The 16,920-nt window shown below is 43.0% G+C and overlaps 1 protein-coding gene across 18 annotated transcripts in view; it reads left to right on the top strand.

The window, feature by feature from the left end:
- The window catches only part of cadps (calcium dependent secretion activator), a 127,405-nt gene continuing 110,485 nt past the window's right edge, over positions 1 to 16,920 (top strand). For 3 of the 18 annotated variants that reach the window (XM_023955067.1, XM_023955070.1, XM_023955063.1), the window contains exon 1: positions 7 to 2,095. In XM_023955067.1, the coding sequence (XP_023810835.1) occupies positions 1,751 to 2,095 (345 nt within the window). In that variant the 5' untranslated portion in view covers positions 7 to 1,750. Of the gene's footprint in view, positions 2,096 to 16,920 lie in introns of all 18 variants that reach the window. The other 15 variants (XM_023955065.1, XM_023955064.1, XM_023955066.1 and 12 more) reach the window with 10 other exon arrangements.

Here is a 16,920-nt window from a genome sequence, read left to right as displayed (position 1 = left end):
GAGCAGGACAAAGAAAAGTCTTCTTTTTTTTGGATTACCCAACTGCCAATAAAGAAAAAGACACAACAAAATAAATAGATAAAATACATACCCAAAATCATGCCAAAATCTTGGCTATAATGAAATCAGTTGAATCCTTTCACCCACACATGCGGTTGTCACTAATAGAGAATGAAGCAAAAAGAAAAAAAAAAGCTATTAAGTCACAAAAACTAAATGGTGTATATGTTTAGTTTTGTAGTTGAGTTGAACTTTTGAACATGGTTATAAGAACCTAGTGAAAACAGATCCAGTGGTCATTTGAGGGGTTGCAACACTGCATACTTCCAGGGTGGCTTCAGAGTCAATACGAGAATGCAAGGATACCCTAAGGAGACCCTGACTTCCAAAACACCACTTCAGGATTCATTATGCAAATGATTATAAAAACGGGTCAAGTGGCAACAGCAAAAACGTTCTTGTAAACATCAGCTCATGTGGTCTGTAACATTAAAAAAACATGCATGCTTGCTGGAAGTAAGGTAATTTTTACAAAAGGAAAGGAACAGCCCAAAGGCTTTTCCCACTGCTGAAGTATCTCTGGCACACATTTAGCAGCTCAAGCTTGGGATGGAAAATGCTGACTTCACCCCATAGATCTGTTTTCCTGTTGAGCGTGGAGTTAGATTGTTTGGTTATCAGGGGTCTGCAACCTTCAACACTTAAAAAGCCATTAGGAGCCACATCTTGTCTTGTAAAAAAATTTAGACATGGGTTTGTTTTTATGTTATTGTTACTATTATGATAAATACAAATTAACTGTTGTTTCCCCCTGGCATATATAAAACATAAACTTAAAGAGAAAACAGCCTTTCTTCAAAAAATGAAATAGTCTCCTCCTTTTGACGAGAGACGTGACTTCCTTTTAAAATAAAAGCCACTTTGTGATATAGTGTAATTCTGCAATGATTTAAGAACAAAAGAACTGTTAATTTGACCGTTTGTGGTGCATCTCTAGTACAAGAAATGTGTTATTCTAACTAACCACAATCAGAACTAATTAAGTGATCCACACCATATTTTTCAAACCCTAAAATAATTGAATTTGTTCAAAAATAGATGACCTGGTTTCGCCTTCATTCTGGTTGTGCTTACTGACCTCCAGTTGATTTTCTGTGGTACACAGTGGTCAAAATCTGTCATATCTGGGTTGTATTAATGGAAACAACATTCGTTCTGAATGTAATAAGACGTGTCCATTTTGTGCTAATTTTTGTAATAATTTGGGAAAATAGTCAACGGCCACTTTTTTTCAAAATAAAAGCCCTCCTGAACACGCGCAGACACTCGTCATCATCATTTGCGTTTTTCTTCCTTGAGACGGTAGGCGGCGGGCTTTAATTTTGAAAGGCGGCAGTGCGGGGTTCCGGTCGCAAGTGAGCTCAGCTGGATCATCAGGTGGTCGTGGATGCGTCCACAGGTGTCGGGTTTCAGAACAGCGGTCAGCGCCGCGCCCTGTCCCCCGCGCACCATTTCCTGCCCCCTCCCGCGGGTAAGGCCCTCCCTCCCTCGGAGCAGGGGTCAACAGCTGGCGGACTGAAGTCGCTCATTTTAAGCTCCTGCGGGGACCGAAGCCTCCTCCTTCCTTCCTCGGGTGAGCAGCTCCTGAGATTTCTCCCTCGGGGGGGCTGCCTGCGAGAAGCGGCTCGATATCATCATTTGTCCCCCCGCCAGAGCAGCAGGTGTAATCGCCAAAGAAACAGCAGGCAGCATGTTGGATCCGTCTTCCAGCGAGGAGGAAGGGGATGAAGTCCTCGAGGTGAAGAGCAAAGAGACGGCAAAGAACGGCGGGGCTGCGCGGTTGCCGCCGGCCCGAGGAAACGACGTTCGCGGCGGCGCGGGGGTGCAACCTCGCGGCCGCGGGGCCCCCTCCGCCCGCCCCATAAGCCCCAGCCCGTCGGCGGGCAGCGACAAGGAGAAGGAGGACCTCGAGAAGATGCAGAGGGAGGAAGAGGAGAGGAAGAAGAGGCTCCAGCTGTATGTGTTTGTGATGCGCTGCATCGCCTATCCCTTCAACGCCAAGCAGCCCACGGACATGGCCAGGAGGCAGCAGAAGGTGAGCGCGCGCCCGTCCCCCACTCCTCTAATGTGGTTAAAGTGTAAAACCAACTGTTGCTTCAGCTCAAGCGGCGGAGGAACATTCAGGAAAATCTAGTTCAGCCTCATCCGCCTCCTCAGCTGATTTCCGTGTTCCAAGCGCGTGCACGCGGCATGCTCAGGTGATCGCAGCCTTAAACACCTGAAGACATAGGCCGGGAAACCCCGCGCATTCACTTACGCGCTACTTAATTATCAAAGCTGTTGTTGTTGGGAAAGTTGCTGGAAAACTGATGCTAAAGTGACGCGAGTTTAAATCCGAGTGAGGACATGATGATGCTCTTCATCACTGGTCTCGCGTCTCCACCTAAACTTCCTATGAACTTCAACTGTGACACAGGTTTGCCCCGCCCCCTGTCATCATCGATGGTCATTGGCAAAGATCGAACTGGGAAAACAGATTTCAAGCTTTGAAGACTTCAGTCAGTGGAAGAGGGACAGATTTTATGTTTGTTTGAAATCTAGGGTTCATTCATTTTTGGAGCAGAGACGAAGCAACATTTGGATCTCACTGATCAACAAGAAGACACTTGTGGTTTGCAGAAGAGGGTTCATGCAGGTTGCTTGTACTTTGTCTTCTGCACTGTCATGGTTTAACAGGGTCAAGCTGAGGCCTGCAGAGGCTGAGATGAAGAGTTGTTAGAACCTGGATGAATGACTTCAACTCATCGGAGCTTGAATGGTTGTGTCTGTAAACTGTTTTTATTTTGTTTCTAGAGGCACGTTGTCTTGAGTGATGACGCTTTTCTGTAGAAGCTCAGGTTATCATCCCTCATGTTCTTGTTGGCAAAAGAATGTACACACCAGGCGTTAAAGAAAACGCATATTTATCCCATGGTGTTCACACTGGACAAGCAGGGAGGGGCTTCTTCTTCTGTTTTTATTTTCTTTCTACTAGGACAGTGTTTTTCAACCAGTGTGCCGCGGCACACTAGTGTGCCGTGGGAGATGGTCAAGTGTGCCGTGAGAAATTGCCCTCATTAACTGATCTAAAAGCAATTACCATCTCCAGGAAATCAGCTCTTTGTTCAGCCAAACAGGCCCTGATAAAACACTGAGAAGTTAAGAATATGAAATATCATAAAATTATTTTTTCTTTGTGTTTATATGATTCTATTAAAGACATTTTGATAAGAATAACGGGATACCGCGATTTAGCTGCAGATATAACTGTGTAAGGAAAAGTCCCGCCCCTTTAACTGTCTCCACCAATCATTCTTGAAGGCTTAATCACATGTCATCAGTCTGACCAATCAGAAGTGGTTAAAGTATTCACTTCCTTGTTTCGATTTAGCGCAAAAAAGTCTCTCTGTTCTAACAAAAATACCAGCTAAAGCTCGTCTTTAGCGGTGTAGCTTTCCACAGAATCTGGTGTCAGACTGGAACAAGTGAACAAAACAATGAAGCTCAAAGACGCTGGTCTTTCTGCGGTCGGCGGATTACGGGCACTACATCTCCCATGATGCAGTAAAGTGACTGTCTTAGCGCACAATGAGTCTCTCCTCTTAACGTCTTAAAACAACGAACACACATCAAACAGTTTTTGAATCTTTTGACTTAATTTTTAATACATCTTTTAGAAAAAACAGCTGCAGCTTCCAGCTTTTTCTGCAACATTTATCACAAAAATGCATGTGAGATTGCAGAGCGGCTGTAGATCAATACAGACAAAGCTTTTTCTTTTTTTTAATTTATCTATTTTTTTGGATGCTGGTGTGCCGCGGGATTTTTGTCAAGGTTAAAGTGTGCCGTGGCTCAAAAAAGGTTGAAAAACACTGTACTAGGACATCTTCACCATCTACAGTTGGAAGAGGCTAAAAACGGTGAATATCTCGCAATTTGGGCTTGAAACGGAAACGGTTCGATTCGTTGTTAGCGTTGTTGCAATTGCGGTTACCATCAAGTCAGGAAGGTGCCCTTGGTTTATCTTTTTTTGAAAAACAAATGAATAGATAGTCAGGCTTGTCGACATGTCTGGGATCAAGCAAAGCAATTTTTCACTGCTCAATCTGAGTCCCTGATTGGTCAGAATTTGACCTGATTTAGCTGACAACACACTTAAGTTTCATTGGTCCTGCGTTTTGTACGTAGAGCTCAAAAAACGTGTGTAGCTACACATGCAAGCCAGAGTTTTTTTGTTTATTTATCTTTGATGGCCTGCAATCTACCGTCACATCCTTCGCGATCGACTTCAATTTGCTTTAGGACGATCCTGTAGGAAGTTTGCTCAGAGAAATACAGTTTTTTAGTTACAAACTCCATTTAGTGAGTCATTTAGCAAATGTTCAATGCAAAAATTCTCTTTGCCTTTTTTAATTGTCTATAAGGCTGCATTTACACTGCAGGTCTTGATGCCCAAATCCAATTTTCTGACTATATCCGATTTTTTTGATGACCTGCTTACATCATCTTTTAAAAGTGACCCGTATCCGATTTTTGAATTTACACTATACAATGCTGAAACTATCAAACGTAGATGTTCTGAGGACGGTGGTTTGAAGGCAAAGGTCTCAGTTTACAGGTCGATCTGTGTTCCTGCCCTCACTTCTAAGTTCACGGTTATTATGAAGTCTTAAGATCATTGATAGAGGGAACATAGAGCCACATTAGGCTTTTTGGACACCTGAAGAGAATGACACTTGAACGCCTTTTCTAGTAGGGGATTATGGGTGTGTTCAATTGAGAAGAGAGATTGAGGATAGATTATTACTCTGTTGGCCAGGGAATGCCTCAGTATCCTCCCATAGGAGGTGGGACAGGCAACTCTGGGCTTTCATGTTGGATGGATAAATAATGTTCACTATGTCAGTGGAATGTCGTAGTCCTAATAAAGTGCAGCTTCCACTGTTAACCGGATTCTCTGCAAATGTAATCTGAAAAGGGCTTTAGGGGGATATTTTTCTGATGGTTTGGCCGCAAGGATTTGAGAATTATTGACTTGAACACAATCCTATCACAGGGATCCCACTGGGTGGGCATTGTTGCAACCTTTGCCAAAATAAAAGGAAAATTATTGTTTGGGTTCATGAATCATTCAGCCTGCAATAATTAAGTCTTCAGTTTGAGTCCAGAGCCCGGAGCAGAGTCCGTAATTAAGTCTATGGTGCCTCAGTGCAATATTGCTCCAAACTGCTTGGTTTACTTTGCTTGAAAGAAAAAAAGACAGTTTCTTACGTGGTCAGTTGGATGCAACTGCCAAAAACATATATTAACCTATGCAGACACAAAAGAGGAGCTAATACAATTTAGTTCAGTGCCCTGCCTTTGGACAAGGAGGATCCAGGAATTCAACCACCAATCATGCAGTTGGATCCACAGCTGCCAGTTTTTATTATTTCATTAAAGAACAGAAACAAAGCTGTTTAATCTTCTTAAGCACACAGATATGATCATGCTTCCGCCCTCACAAGTGCTGCCCGTGGTTTCTGTCTGTGGGCAGGAACAGCTGATCGCCTGTGTGACCAGAGTAATGAGTCATACATCTGAACACGTGCAACAGTAAAAAGAAATCATCTTCGGATTGTGTTCACTTGACGAAGATGGAATATGGCTGGAATACTCATTTAAATTAGTGAACGGTAGAACTGGACCTTTAAGTTGGTTCGACATTTGACTGTTTAGGTTCAGCCACACTGCAGGGTTTGAGGAGTGAGGAGGTTAGGCTGCAGCGTTTTAGATAAGACTTGGGTAGTTTATTCAGCTGCACCGGAGAGGCTAAACCACGTAAATGTACAAAAATTTGATCAAGCAGAGGGGTAGTCTGAGGGAGAAAGAAGGCTAAAGGCCATTTTCCTGCAAGGCTGCTTAATTTTCAAAATAAAGCAACATATTTGAGTGGACTTGTGAGTTTCATGAATAAGCAGCCATTGCTTTTCTCTGTCATGAGATACGAATGCTGTATTTGTGCCTGAGCCTTTGGAGCCAGAGCTTTCCAGAAACATTCTTGCTTATGAGCTGCTGAATGTCTCTTAAAAACAGGACCATGTGTTTCACCCAAAACAAAACCAGCCGTATATGAACCTGCCTTTAACCCATGTAGTGTTTTTTTTAATTTACTGTGGAGCACTGAGTGTGGCTCTGCAGGGTCTTCAGTGTTTGTGTGGGCTGCAGAGTTCTTGTGACGTGAAGGAGCTGTGTTCGCCTAACATTGGATTATGGTTATGTTGTTTCCCCTTTAATGATTCCTCGTTCTTCCATATTTGATGGAGATTGATGATTTCTAAAGGTCGAACTTAATTTCCTGAAAAGCAGTATGGGTCTGATTATTAAAGTGTGGGGTCAAGCTCAGGAAAATCCAGCTGGGACTCTGTGATGACTGTGATGGTGTTGTGGTAGCTTCAGGGTTCCTATGTTTCCTTCAAACATCTGAGAGTCAAAACGTCCACGGCTCTTGTCAACATGTGGTCTCTCCATGCTGTGGTGCCATAGTCATTATTCTCCGGGGGTTTCTGCTCTCTGGGGGTGTGAGGCAGAGCACCGGTGCAGGTTTGTTGACTGAGATGGTCTATGACAAGTCATTTTCAGACATTTGATACATAAAGTAAAAACAGCTGAAGTAGCTTCAAGTTTCTTCTCCTGCAGAGTCCACTTCTACACCTCAGGAGAAAACTCATTTGTTCTACTAAAAAGGAGGTGTGAAGCTTGCAGCCCCCCTCTTTTCATGAGATTTCATGAGAAAAGTGATGAGGGGGCTCTTGAGAGACAGGAAATTGGTAAACTGCTCGAAGGACAAGGATGATGTGGTCAGCGGAGAGACAATATCCTAACGTTTCTTGTCTAAATGCCTTTCAGGCCCTCTGGAGAACTCCTGTCAGAAACACGTGTGAAAAACAAACAAAGTAAATAAATAACCAAGCCGCTTCAACGGGTAACCAGGTGTTTTAGTGAAATCAACAGTACAGAATGTTCTGGATAAAATGTGAGTGGATTTAGAAATATGCTAAATGAAGGAGGAAAAAAAAATTAATCAAGATGCAAACTTAGATGACAGGAAACACAGCTGTTTCACAGGAAGGCCTTTGAGGTTAAAGTTCATGACTGTTTATGCGAACTGGACTGAGTGACCCCCACCCCCCTCACACACCAAGGAGGAAGTACCTGGTGGCCCCACAAAGCAAATTGAAGTGATGTTTGTTGTTCACACCTGCAGCTTCATGTAATTCATAATCAGACTTCTGTGCAGGAAAAACTGCAGACCTCACAGACCAAATAAAGGACAGTTTAGCATGGAGGTCTGTTTACCAACAAAGAAAGAGCTCGACTGTTTGGTTTCTCTTTCAGATTATGTTTGTGGCTTGGGCGACCGCTGAAGCACAGCTCCTGTCAGCTGGGGTGTAGGTGGCTCTGTTGTGTGATTAAAAGAAAGCATGCTTCTTTCTTAAAGCTGATTCTGTTTTTGTATCTGAACTCAGAAATTCAAGTGTTTCTGCCTGAAGTCTGTTGTTGGTTGGTTCAGAGCTGGAGGGTTCTGTGACATCACAGACCCAGATCGGAGCAGAAGAATCTCCCTCCTTTGTCTCAGACTGAGGCAGCATCCATCAGGGGCTGCTGAAGCCCTCCTGCTTCTTGCTCCATCATTTACCCATGAACAAAAAATAAATAGAATCAATGTACAGAAACCAGTCCAATCTAACTTTGGCATGGATGTCCAACTTCAGGTGTGGAGGGCCACTCCTCAGCTTGTTTTTTTTAAGATAACCCTGACATACTTCCTGCTGGTTAGCTGAGTTGGCCAATCAGAGACTGCAAGGAGGGAGGGAGGGGGGGGGGGTAGTGGCCTTCCAGTCCACGACTGAATGAAAGGCATGCGTTTTCTTCTGATATCTGACTTTTAAAGCTTCGCATTCCTTAATGATAACGGAACAAGATGCCACTCTTATTTTTTTGAGTAATATATGAATTTGCCTCTTTGTATTACTGCTGCTTTTTAAACAGAAGGTTTGCTGTCTGTCTCTTGCAATTTCAAACTTCCCTGACATGCCCCCTGACATATCTGCTTCAGGTGCTTTGATGCTTTCACAATTGTTGTGGTTGTATAGTAAAAGCAGGAATTTATTTTAGGAAAGTTGTCAGCCCCCTTAGCTTAATAAATCTCTGTCAATGGAGTATTTTGAGTTTTTGGAGAGGACTTGATTTGCAGACTTTGCCAGATCCTGCGCCCCCCCCCCCCCCCCACACACACGCACGCACACACACACACACACACACACACACACACACACACACACACACACACACACACACACACACACTATTTATAAAACTTCTGTCCAGTGATGTTAACCTTTTCTCAGTCAGACCCCCCCTCCCCCCATGATGTCAACAATGGGATAACAGTGTACAGAGCTTAACACTGGCTGCTGTGTAACCAGACTCTTATGTCTATGTGCTTGCTGGGTGTTCCTGCGAAGGAGTTGCCAGGTTTGGACTTTCAAAACCCGGGTTGGACCAGTGAGGACTAATTTGCGCAAGTGTATGAGTAACACCTTAATAACAGATAAGACACCAGATCAATAGATAACATTTTTTCTGAGCGGCAATGACTTCTTTTAGAAAATTTATTATAAAAATAATTCATATTTTCATTAGTCCTGCTGGCGCATTTTAAATGCTGTTACCTCTATACCATTTATGAGGATTTAAAAACATACTTCTTTATTCAGACCCCCCCCTCTGTTTTAGTTGTTATAGATTGAAAGCGCTGATTCTTTTACCACGGTTTCTGGCTGCAAATGATCCTTGGCCATGGTTCTCAGCCAAAATGATGGAGCCGCCTAAGGCCACATTCACCCTGGTAGGTTGGGTTCTGGTTAAGGAAGGGGGGTGGAGGCATTTATTACGATTTACTATGCGTCTTGCCTTTTTCAACTGAGTACATGAAAATATTCCAAAGATGATCCTTTCAAAGTATCTGGCTACCTGTTTACAAGAGATGGAAGGAAGGAGCTTGAGATGGACTGATCCACGTTTCTACCCTCACTGTGACCATAAGCTGTGGGTAATGAATGAGCAGTAAAGACCACAGGTACAGGCAGAGGACATGAGCTTCGTTCAGGGTGGCTTGAGGTCTCCTTTAGAAGTGAGAGGTGAAGGTCAGCCTTTCTGGGGGAGCTGCTGCTACTCCTTCACATAGAGATAGACAAGCCATCTGAGGTGGGTTGGACATCTGAGGAGGTGGAAACCTCACTAGTAAAGTGTTAGCGTCATGTCCAATTGGAAGGACAACGGTCCAGAATCAGGACATTGACATCTCTTTTGGCTGAGCCCTGGACGTGAACTTTAGGCAATAAATGGATGGAAATGTTAAACACCAAGAGACAAACCGTTGAATCTGTTTCCTCTTTGGCTGCTTTGTAAGGTTTTGTTGCAATGATCCTTACTTTTCTTTTTAAAACATTGGCCCAGTGTCTGCAGTTTTTAAGACTGTTATACAACAGTTTTAAAAAGAGACAAGAAAGATAACCTCAAACATGTTTAAAACAAACAACAAAAACCCTCCACTAAGAAATCCTCAGCAAACAGCAGTTTACACCCTGACAGTCTCTGAAGCCACCTCTCCTGTGCACATGTGCATCACACGCACGTTAACCTGAGTGTGTTTGTGCAGCCAAACCTCTGTCCGCAGGGATATCATGAAGAGAACTGGGAAAAGAAACCAGGGTGAATGTGCTCTGAGGACCAGAATGACCAGCAGCATCTATATTTATCTGCAGGTCATGCTGTGGAGGAGACTTTGCAGCAGACCTGGACACAGGTCCCCACCAGGTTACCATGGTGATGTGGTTAGGTAAAAAGAGAGGGACAAACCTCTCTGTGTGATCTGCAACTGCAGCTGAAGCATAGCACAGACACGCTCAGTCTGTCACTGATAGAGATGTGTTAGAGTCTTGCTGCTTCCTGTGCAAATGAGCAGCTGTCGAAACTGTAGGATTTAGTTCCAGACATGTTGGTCTGCTGTGGGTTTGTTGTCAGCCTCCTGTTTCTATAAAGCTTTAAAACCCCACTCTGATCATCTTTGATCTATTGTAAAAGTGTTCCCAGAGGTCTTTTAGTTATGAGTACCATAATTTCCGGATTATAAGCAGCTACTTTTGTCACGCGCTCTCAACCCTGCGCCTTATTCAATGATGCGGCTAATTGATGGTTTTTTTTTCTTTTCTTTCTTTTGTTTTTTGTCGGCCGCTAGGGGCGCTCGAGCAAAAAGGGCGAGAGTGAGACAGGGGGAATACGGTATTTGTGTCGAGGAAGACGCAAGTTTAATGTAAATTCCTGCTTTGTGAATGAATAGCACGAACAGACCCTCATCATGGATAATGCAAGAAGAAATGCATATGACGCAGCTTTCAAGTTAAAAGCAATCGTTAAAAGTAGTGTGAAAAAATCCACCATCACCAACGGGTTTGGAAAAGCCGGTCTGCTGCGTGACGGAGAGGACAGCACAAGCTCAGGAGAGAATTTACCTCAGGATGAGAATGACACTGACAGCGACAACGAAGGAGAGACTGAGAGAGTGTGGCGAAGAATATCTGACGCTATTCCAATCTGACACTGAGGAGGAAGACTTCCATGGTTTCAGTGCACAGGAGGAAGATGAAGAAAGCTCTCAGTGACTTTTACGTTCATGTTTTTAAAACAGCCCTGTTAGTGCTGTGTTACGGTGTGTTTCTGTTGTGGAAGAAAACTTCCGGCAAACATGCTGTGCAGCGCTTGGCTCTGCTGCTCTCAGAGACTTTTTTTTTCCCCCTCTCTCTCAGTGACTTTTACTGGTATGTTTTTTTTAACCAGCTCTGTTACTACCATTAGCTGCCGTGTTACTGCCGTGTCACAGGCACTGTTTGGATAGAAAAGCTCATGTATATTATTACAATCTTGAAAACTCTTTCTGTGTACCGTCTTTCTTTGTAAATATATCATGTGTTGAACTTTTCCTGTGATTACTTTTTTTCTTTCTGATTGTGGTCGGAAAATGCAGGGGAGATCCTCTCCGTAGAAGGCGGATCTTCCTTCGGGGTTCACTTCCCCGTTCGGACCCTCAGAGCCTCCAGAGCGGGTTAATAAAGAATCATTCCCCGTTCTTCTGGGGGAAATATTCTTTTATTACAGTTCTCCTTTACTCTGTATATCAAACATGAACGTGCACCCCCAACACACTTCTGCTGTGCGCTCTTACTCCCTCTTGCGCTGCATGCGCTCTCCCCTCTTTCCGCTGCACGTGCTCTCCCCTCTTTCTTACACACGCGCGCCGGTTTTAGCACATACACATCCTCATTCTACAACCCATGTTTCAATGTGGGCACATGCGGCTTATAGACAGGTGGTTTATCCTTTAAAAAGGTAATGGGTGTGGCTTAGGTGCGCTCTATAGTCCGGAAACTACGGTATACCATTTTTAGCTAAAATAAAAAAACTTTCATTTTCTAGGACACAGTTCCTGCAGAGTGGCAGGAATTCATTTGAAATTCGCCTCTGAATTGTGGGTGGGACTGTTGGCATAGAGTAAGCCCTCCCCTACTTCCTGTCATCTGTGTGTTTACACACTCTCCCGCTAGCTTACAGCCCCTCACAACCCTGACCAGTGCCAGGAAAATTGTAAGCAATATTGGAATTATCCAGCCGTATAGTTATGAGACAGATGCCGCCTCAGATGAGGAAAACAATGATGTTAATTAGGGTTGTGCCGATGGACGATACCATCGTCCATCGTGATGGGTGACTGACATCCCGATGGAGAGACACCATCGTGATGCCACGCCCCCGCCACGCTGCGAGTCGACACCATAAGCCGCGGTTACATGTGAAAAATATCTTGACCGGATCAATGGTCGGATTAGAATCCAACCGTGTATATGGTTCCAGAAAAATGTTTTCAGAATATAAAAAAACGTTCACATGGCTCACACTTTCGGTCGGAATTAATCATTCGCACATGCGCAGTAGGGTTTGAAAAACCGGAAAAGGATATAACTTCCGCCGAGCGGCTATTTTTTTCTCAAACTTTATTGAATGTAACAATTCAATACAAAACAATGTGGCCGAGCGGCTTTATACATTGATATGTCAGCTCGGTAATATACAAGACGATCTTCTAAACGTGCTTTTAATAATGTTACGATTATTATGAAGCGCCTGTTCGCCTGTTTTAATTTTAATCCGTGTGGTCAGTGCTTTTTCTGTTGAAAAACGGAGCCGGAAAGAAGCCAGAATTAGCAGTATGCTAACACGGGCTAACAACATTAGCTTTGGGTGGTGCTGCAATCTGCATCTTGGCTGCATGTAAACATGTGGGAATAACATCAGCCTTTATTTAGTCGGGACACGACTCGAAACACAAATCCACGTGATTGTTTGAAAGATTTCTAAGGACTGAGCGGCCTTTCTGCTTTGAAGCTTACACCGCCCAAAAGCGCTGTGTGTGTGCTCACGATGACGATCCTCTGCTCAGACACACACTTTTAGACCCGGTTCTGAGTTCGGTAGCCCGTTCCCCCTAGAGCTGCGGAACGGATCGCAGTTCTAAATCTCCCACATACCGCTCATGTAACAAAGCACCCCCCCCCCTTTCCACTCAAACACAAAGCTGTAAGTCTGCACTCCGCCGGTCCACTTGACTAGTTAAGTGCGGGAGCGGACCATTTCTTTTCTAGTTTGTTTGTTACTTCCCTCAGTTTATACTGGATAATCGCGGATGAGTCATTAGTTTGGAAATAAAATAAAGAAAGTAATAAAGTAAAATAACGAATAGCAATTATATAAGACTGAAATATTAAAAATACCCCCCCCCCCCCACGACAATATCATCGTCCATCCCGATGGTTGACAGCAAACATCGTCAACGGTCAATTTAAGGGGACATCGCCCAACCCTAATGTTAATGGATCTATCCGTCTGCAAGTGGATGCATCAGAATGGAGAGAAGCAGGGAGCTTGAGGGCTGCTGATTATAGCATCTACGTCACTGTTACAAGCCTTTCCTAAACCATTTTTTGTCTGGTCCTGTTTCACAATGATTTAAATAAAGAAATACAGAGAAATGCATTTGTAAGCCTCCACTATGAGAAAAACCCTACAACACGTTAAAAACACCCCCAAAACGTTTTTTTTTATCAGTGGGTACAGAAATAGCTGGTTAGTTAGGATTGGTTCTGGTCTGTTAATCCTCGCCAGCTCGATTTTTGATGCTCTTGAGCTGCAGAGATCAAATGCAAACTGGCTGTTAATGGATCTTATGAAAATGAGATTCTATCATTTCGTTCCTTCTCATTATCTTGTTGCTGTTGTCTTGTAATCAGGCCGCAGGGAATTGAACCCTCAGGTGAGAAATGAGTGAGCAAGACAATCAGGCCATCTGTCTGCTGGGTTCTGCGCCACAAACGGGCTCCAATGGATCTGCAGCTTCACACATAGTCTTATTTTACCTCCATTTCATCTATTGTTTTCATAATAGCCTTACAGACCAGAAATGTGCTTAGCCCACTGATCAGATCAGCTCCAGGCTAACATGAACCCCCACCACCCCTGTGTGAATCTGAGCCAGACTCCTCAGGCCCATACTGCTCTGTGGACGGGGGGAGGAAGGGCTGCAGAGGAAAAAAGGCTGGAAAACTGCTTCAACAGGAAACATTTGGGAAGTTTGTACAGCAGTTCATTTGAGTCTGCAGTGGAGCAATAATAAAACAGCATCATCAGCTACTGGGGAGGGAAATATTACCGGTACCTGAAATTCTGGGATAAAAAGGATCTGAAGAATTCTGAAATTGGGAGAGTAAATCTTGGGCACAATAGAAACCCGGTGAACCTGGGAAACGGTAAAAAATAAATAAATTGTTTGTTGGATTAAAGTTTACGTTGCTACGTTGTGAACCTATGTTGTATATCCAGAGAAATGGCCCAATGCTGCCCTGAAGCCTGGATTTACTTGGAGTGAGATTAGAAACAGATCCATACTTTGAAAGCTTCACTTCCACTTCCATGTATCTTGGGAATCTGAGTGCTAAATGAGCTGCAAGAAATGAAAAATCTGTAACTTTTATGGGAAAAAAACAAACCCAAAAGATTTTTGGAAAAAAAAAAACTGTGCATGAAGGTATGACAAAGGTATAAAAAAACAAAACAAAAAAATCATAGAAATCCAGGATGACAGTAGCTTCTGTCAACTGTTTACAGAGGAACTTTGTTTTTCGGCACACATGCGCATGTTTGACGTGTTTAGGTTTCCTCACTGTTCTCAGTCTTATAAAAGCATCATTTTGTGAGTTCAAAAAAGATGAGAAAAATAGCCCTTTTCAAGACGTAGAAACATTTATGATACAGAATGAGTAAAACACCTTGAGCATTCGTTTCATAAACTTGTATCTCAGAAACAGTGTCTTCAGACAGAGGCCTGTTCAGATCTGCTGTTACCACTGACCCCTTCAGAAGAACAGCTACAGCCACCTACACTGAAGAATGTTGGTCATTAGTGATAGCAACTTCTGAAATATCCTGTCAGTGATTTTTAACTTGTTTTAGAATTGAATTGAATCCAACAGGCTTCTTTAGCCCCTGAGAGATGCTCCTTGTTATTACTGATGATAGATTTATCATCTTGGTGTTATTGACTGAAAAAAAACTTCCTTTTGGACACATGGCTGTGTCATGCTTTTATCCTCATTGAACTAAGTTAAGGATGCACAAGATCAGCTCAGCAAACATGGAGGACTTCTTTTTTGTTAGGGAAACAAAACCTATCGTTAGGAAAGCCGCTAGCAGTAAAATGTGCGCTGGATTTCCTTCCAGGTTCCTCCAAGAGTTAAAGATGTTCCTTGGAATTTAGTTTGAAGGGGAAATCTTCATCAAGTTGCTTCCTATGCAGCATTCATCAGTGACTCCAGGACACCCTGGTTCTACTGAACCTGCTGCTCCATCATCATCATTATCATCATCATCATCATCATCAGAGGAAGACGTGGATTGTTTCATCTGCATGCTTGCTGCCTCTCATCGTCGGCCGTCCTCAGAACGTTGCCGTGGCGTAGTCGAAAGGATCAGAGCTGTTTGGTTTCTGCCTTCAAAGGCTCTTATTGAGTTGTGATTGTGCGTTGTTGTGTGTAAATGTTTGCATGTGTTGCGGCTCAATGGTGTCTGCATAATTCATGAGAACAGCATGTAGGCTGCTGGTAGTGATGAAAGCCCCGTCAGTGGGCCTGCAGCGATTGTGCGTGCACGCACCTGAGAGGACGCACACATGAATATGCAGCATGCAGGTGTGTGCCCTTCGCACATGTGCACTGGAAGTGCACAAGGGGAGTGTAATTATGCTGGATGAGTCAGTCCTTTATTTAAACTCTAACGTGGAGCTTGTTATCGCAGCCTACAGAGGTAGAGCTGAGAGCACGGCGGGCCCGTGACTCATTTCAAACACCTTTGACCCCCCCCCCCCCCCCCCAAAAAATATTCTTCATTCAGCAGAACTTCAGCGGTTCTGAACTTGTGAAGTCCTCGTCTTTCACCAGCTGGGGGAGGAGTTATGTGCTGTTCTGACCCAGTTTAACCATGTAACCATTATGATAGGCTAAGGCAGAGATGGACTAACCTTATGACTTGTGGGCCACAAAGGGTTCTAAAATTTGACAAAAGGGCCAGACCAGGAGCAGATGCATGGAGTGTTTTGGTAATTGACCTAATAAGATAAAGAAATAAAAGAACGAAAGAATAATAATAATAATAATAAAAGAATTTGTACAAAACATGCTTTAATTTTAATTGAAAATTAATATATATAAACGGAACATTTTGGAGTTTTTTTATTTCAAAACTTTGACTTTTTTTTTCTTTTTAATGCCAATTGCACCAATGGGTTGATTTCCTTCAGGGAAAAACGCAAACTTAAAGAAATGTGGTTCATGTGCTTTTGGAATGATCGGAAAAATGCCTGTCCAGCTCAGAATACTTTCAACGTCAGAAAAAGCAAAAATCTTCCAACACCACATGAATCCCGAATAACTTTCTGCACCTAAACAAGGATTAATTGATTTGTAGTGCACCGTCTATGGGGAGACATTAGAATTACAGGGAAAATAAAAGATTAACAGGGATTATCAAAATAATTTATTCCAGTCTGGTGGGCCAGGTTAAATAGATTCATGGACCGCACGAATCTATCTAGCTGTAATTTGCCCGCGTCTGGGCAAAGGTCATGTTTTTTTTTGGATTTCAACATAACAAACTAATTTCAATACAGCAGTCCTTTGCTATTACGCGGTTCCCTTTTCGTGGACTCGCAGATTTCTTTGAGTGCAATTTTGCATGATTTTTTTTGCAGATTATTTATGGAACACATAAATATCATTGGTCAGTCTGGGTCTATAAAAAGTCCACCATCATTTCTCCACCACCGTGCTTCACAGTTGGTTATTAAGCTCATCTTTGGTCTCAAAGGTTTCCAAAAACTATGTTTCAGATGTTTTGATGTCGTAAACGTCAGCACTAAAAACTGAGATTTACCCCTGTCCTCTCATGCCTGACCTGCAACTTGATTTCAAAATATATTTATTCTTTGACGTTAGATTTAAGATGACCACCGTTTGTGATCAATTTCAGAACAGAAAATTATGCAAAAACAATGTTTTTGTAAAGAAACTACGATAAAGGAAGAATGATGAGCATCACACCAGAGTCTAAAGATGATGGGCTCAAGAACGGGAGACCTAAAATATAAAAGAGAGAGGTCATGTTGTTTTCAAATCTAAGAAAAGAGTGTTCTTTTTAGTTTGTTTCGTTGTATTGCAAAACTAAGATAAAACATTC

This window comes from Oryzias latipes, chromosome 5, assembly GCF_002234675.1.
Source record: "Oryzias latipes chromosome 5, ASM223467v1".
Lineage (NCBI taxonomy): Eukaryota > Metazoa > Chordata > Actinopteri > Beloniformes > Adrianichthyidae > Oryzias > Oryzias latipes.
Note: the sequence above shows the minus strand (reverse complement) of the source record. Positions and strands in the feature narration are given on the sequence as shown.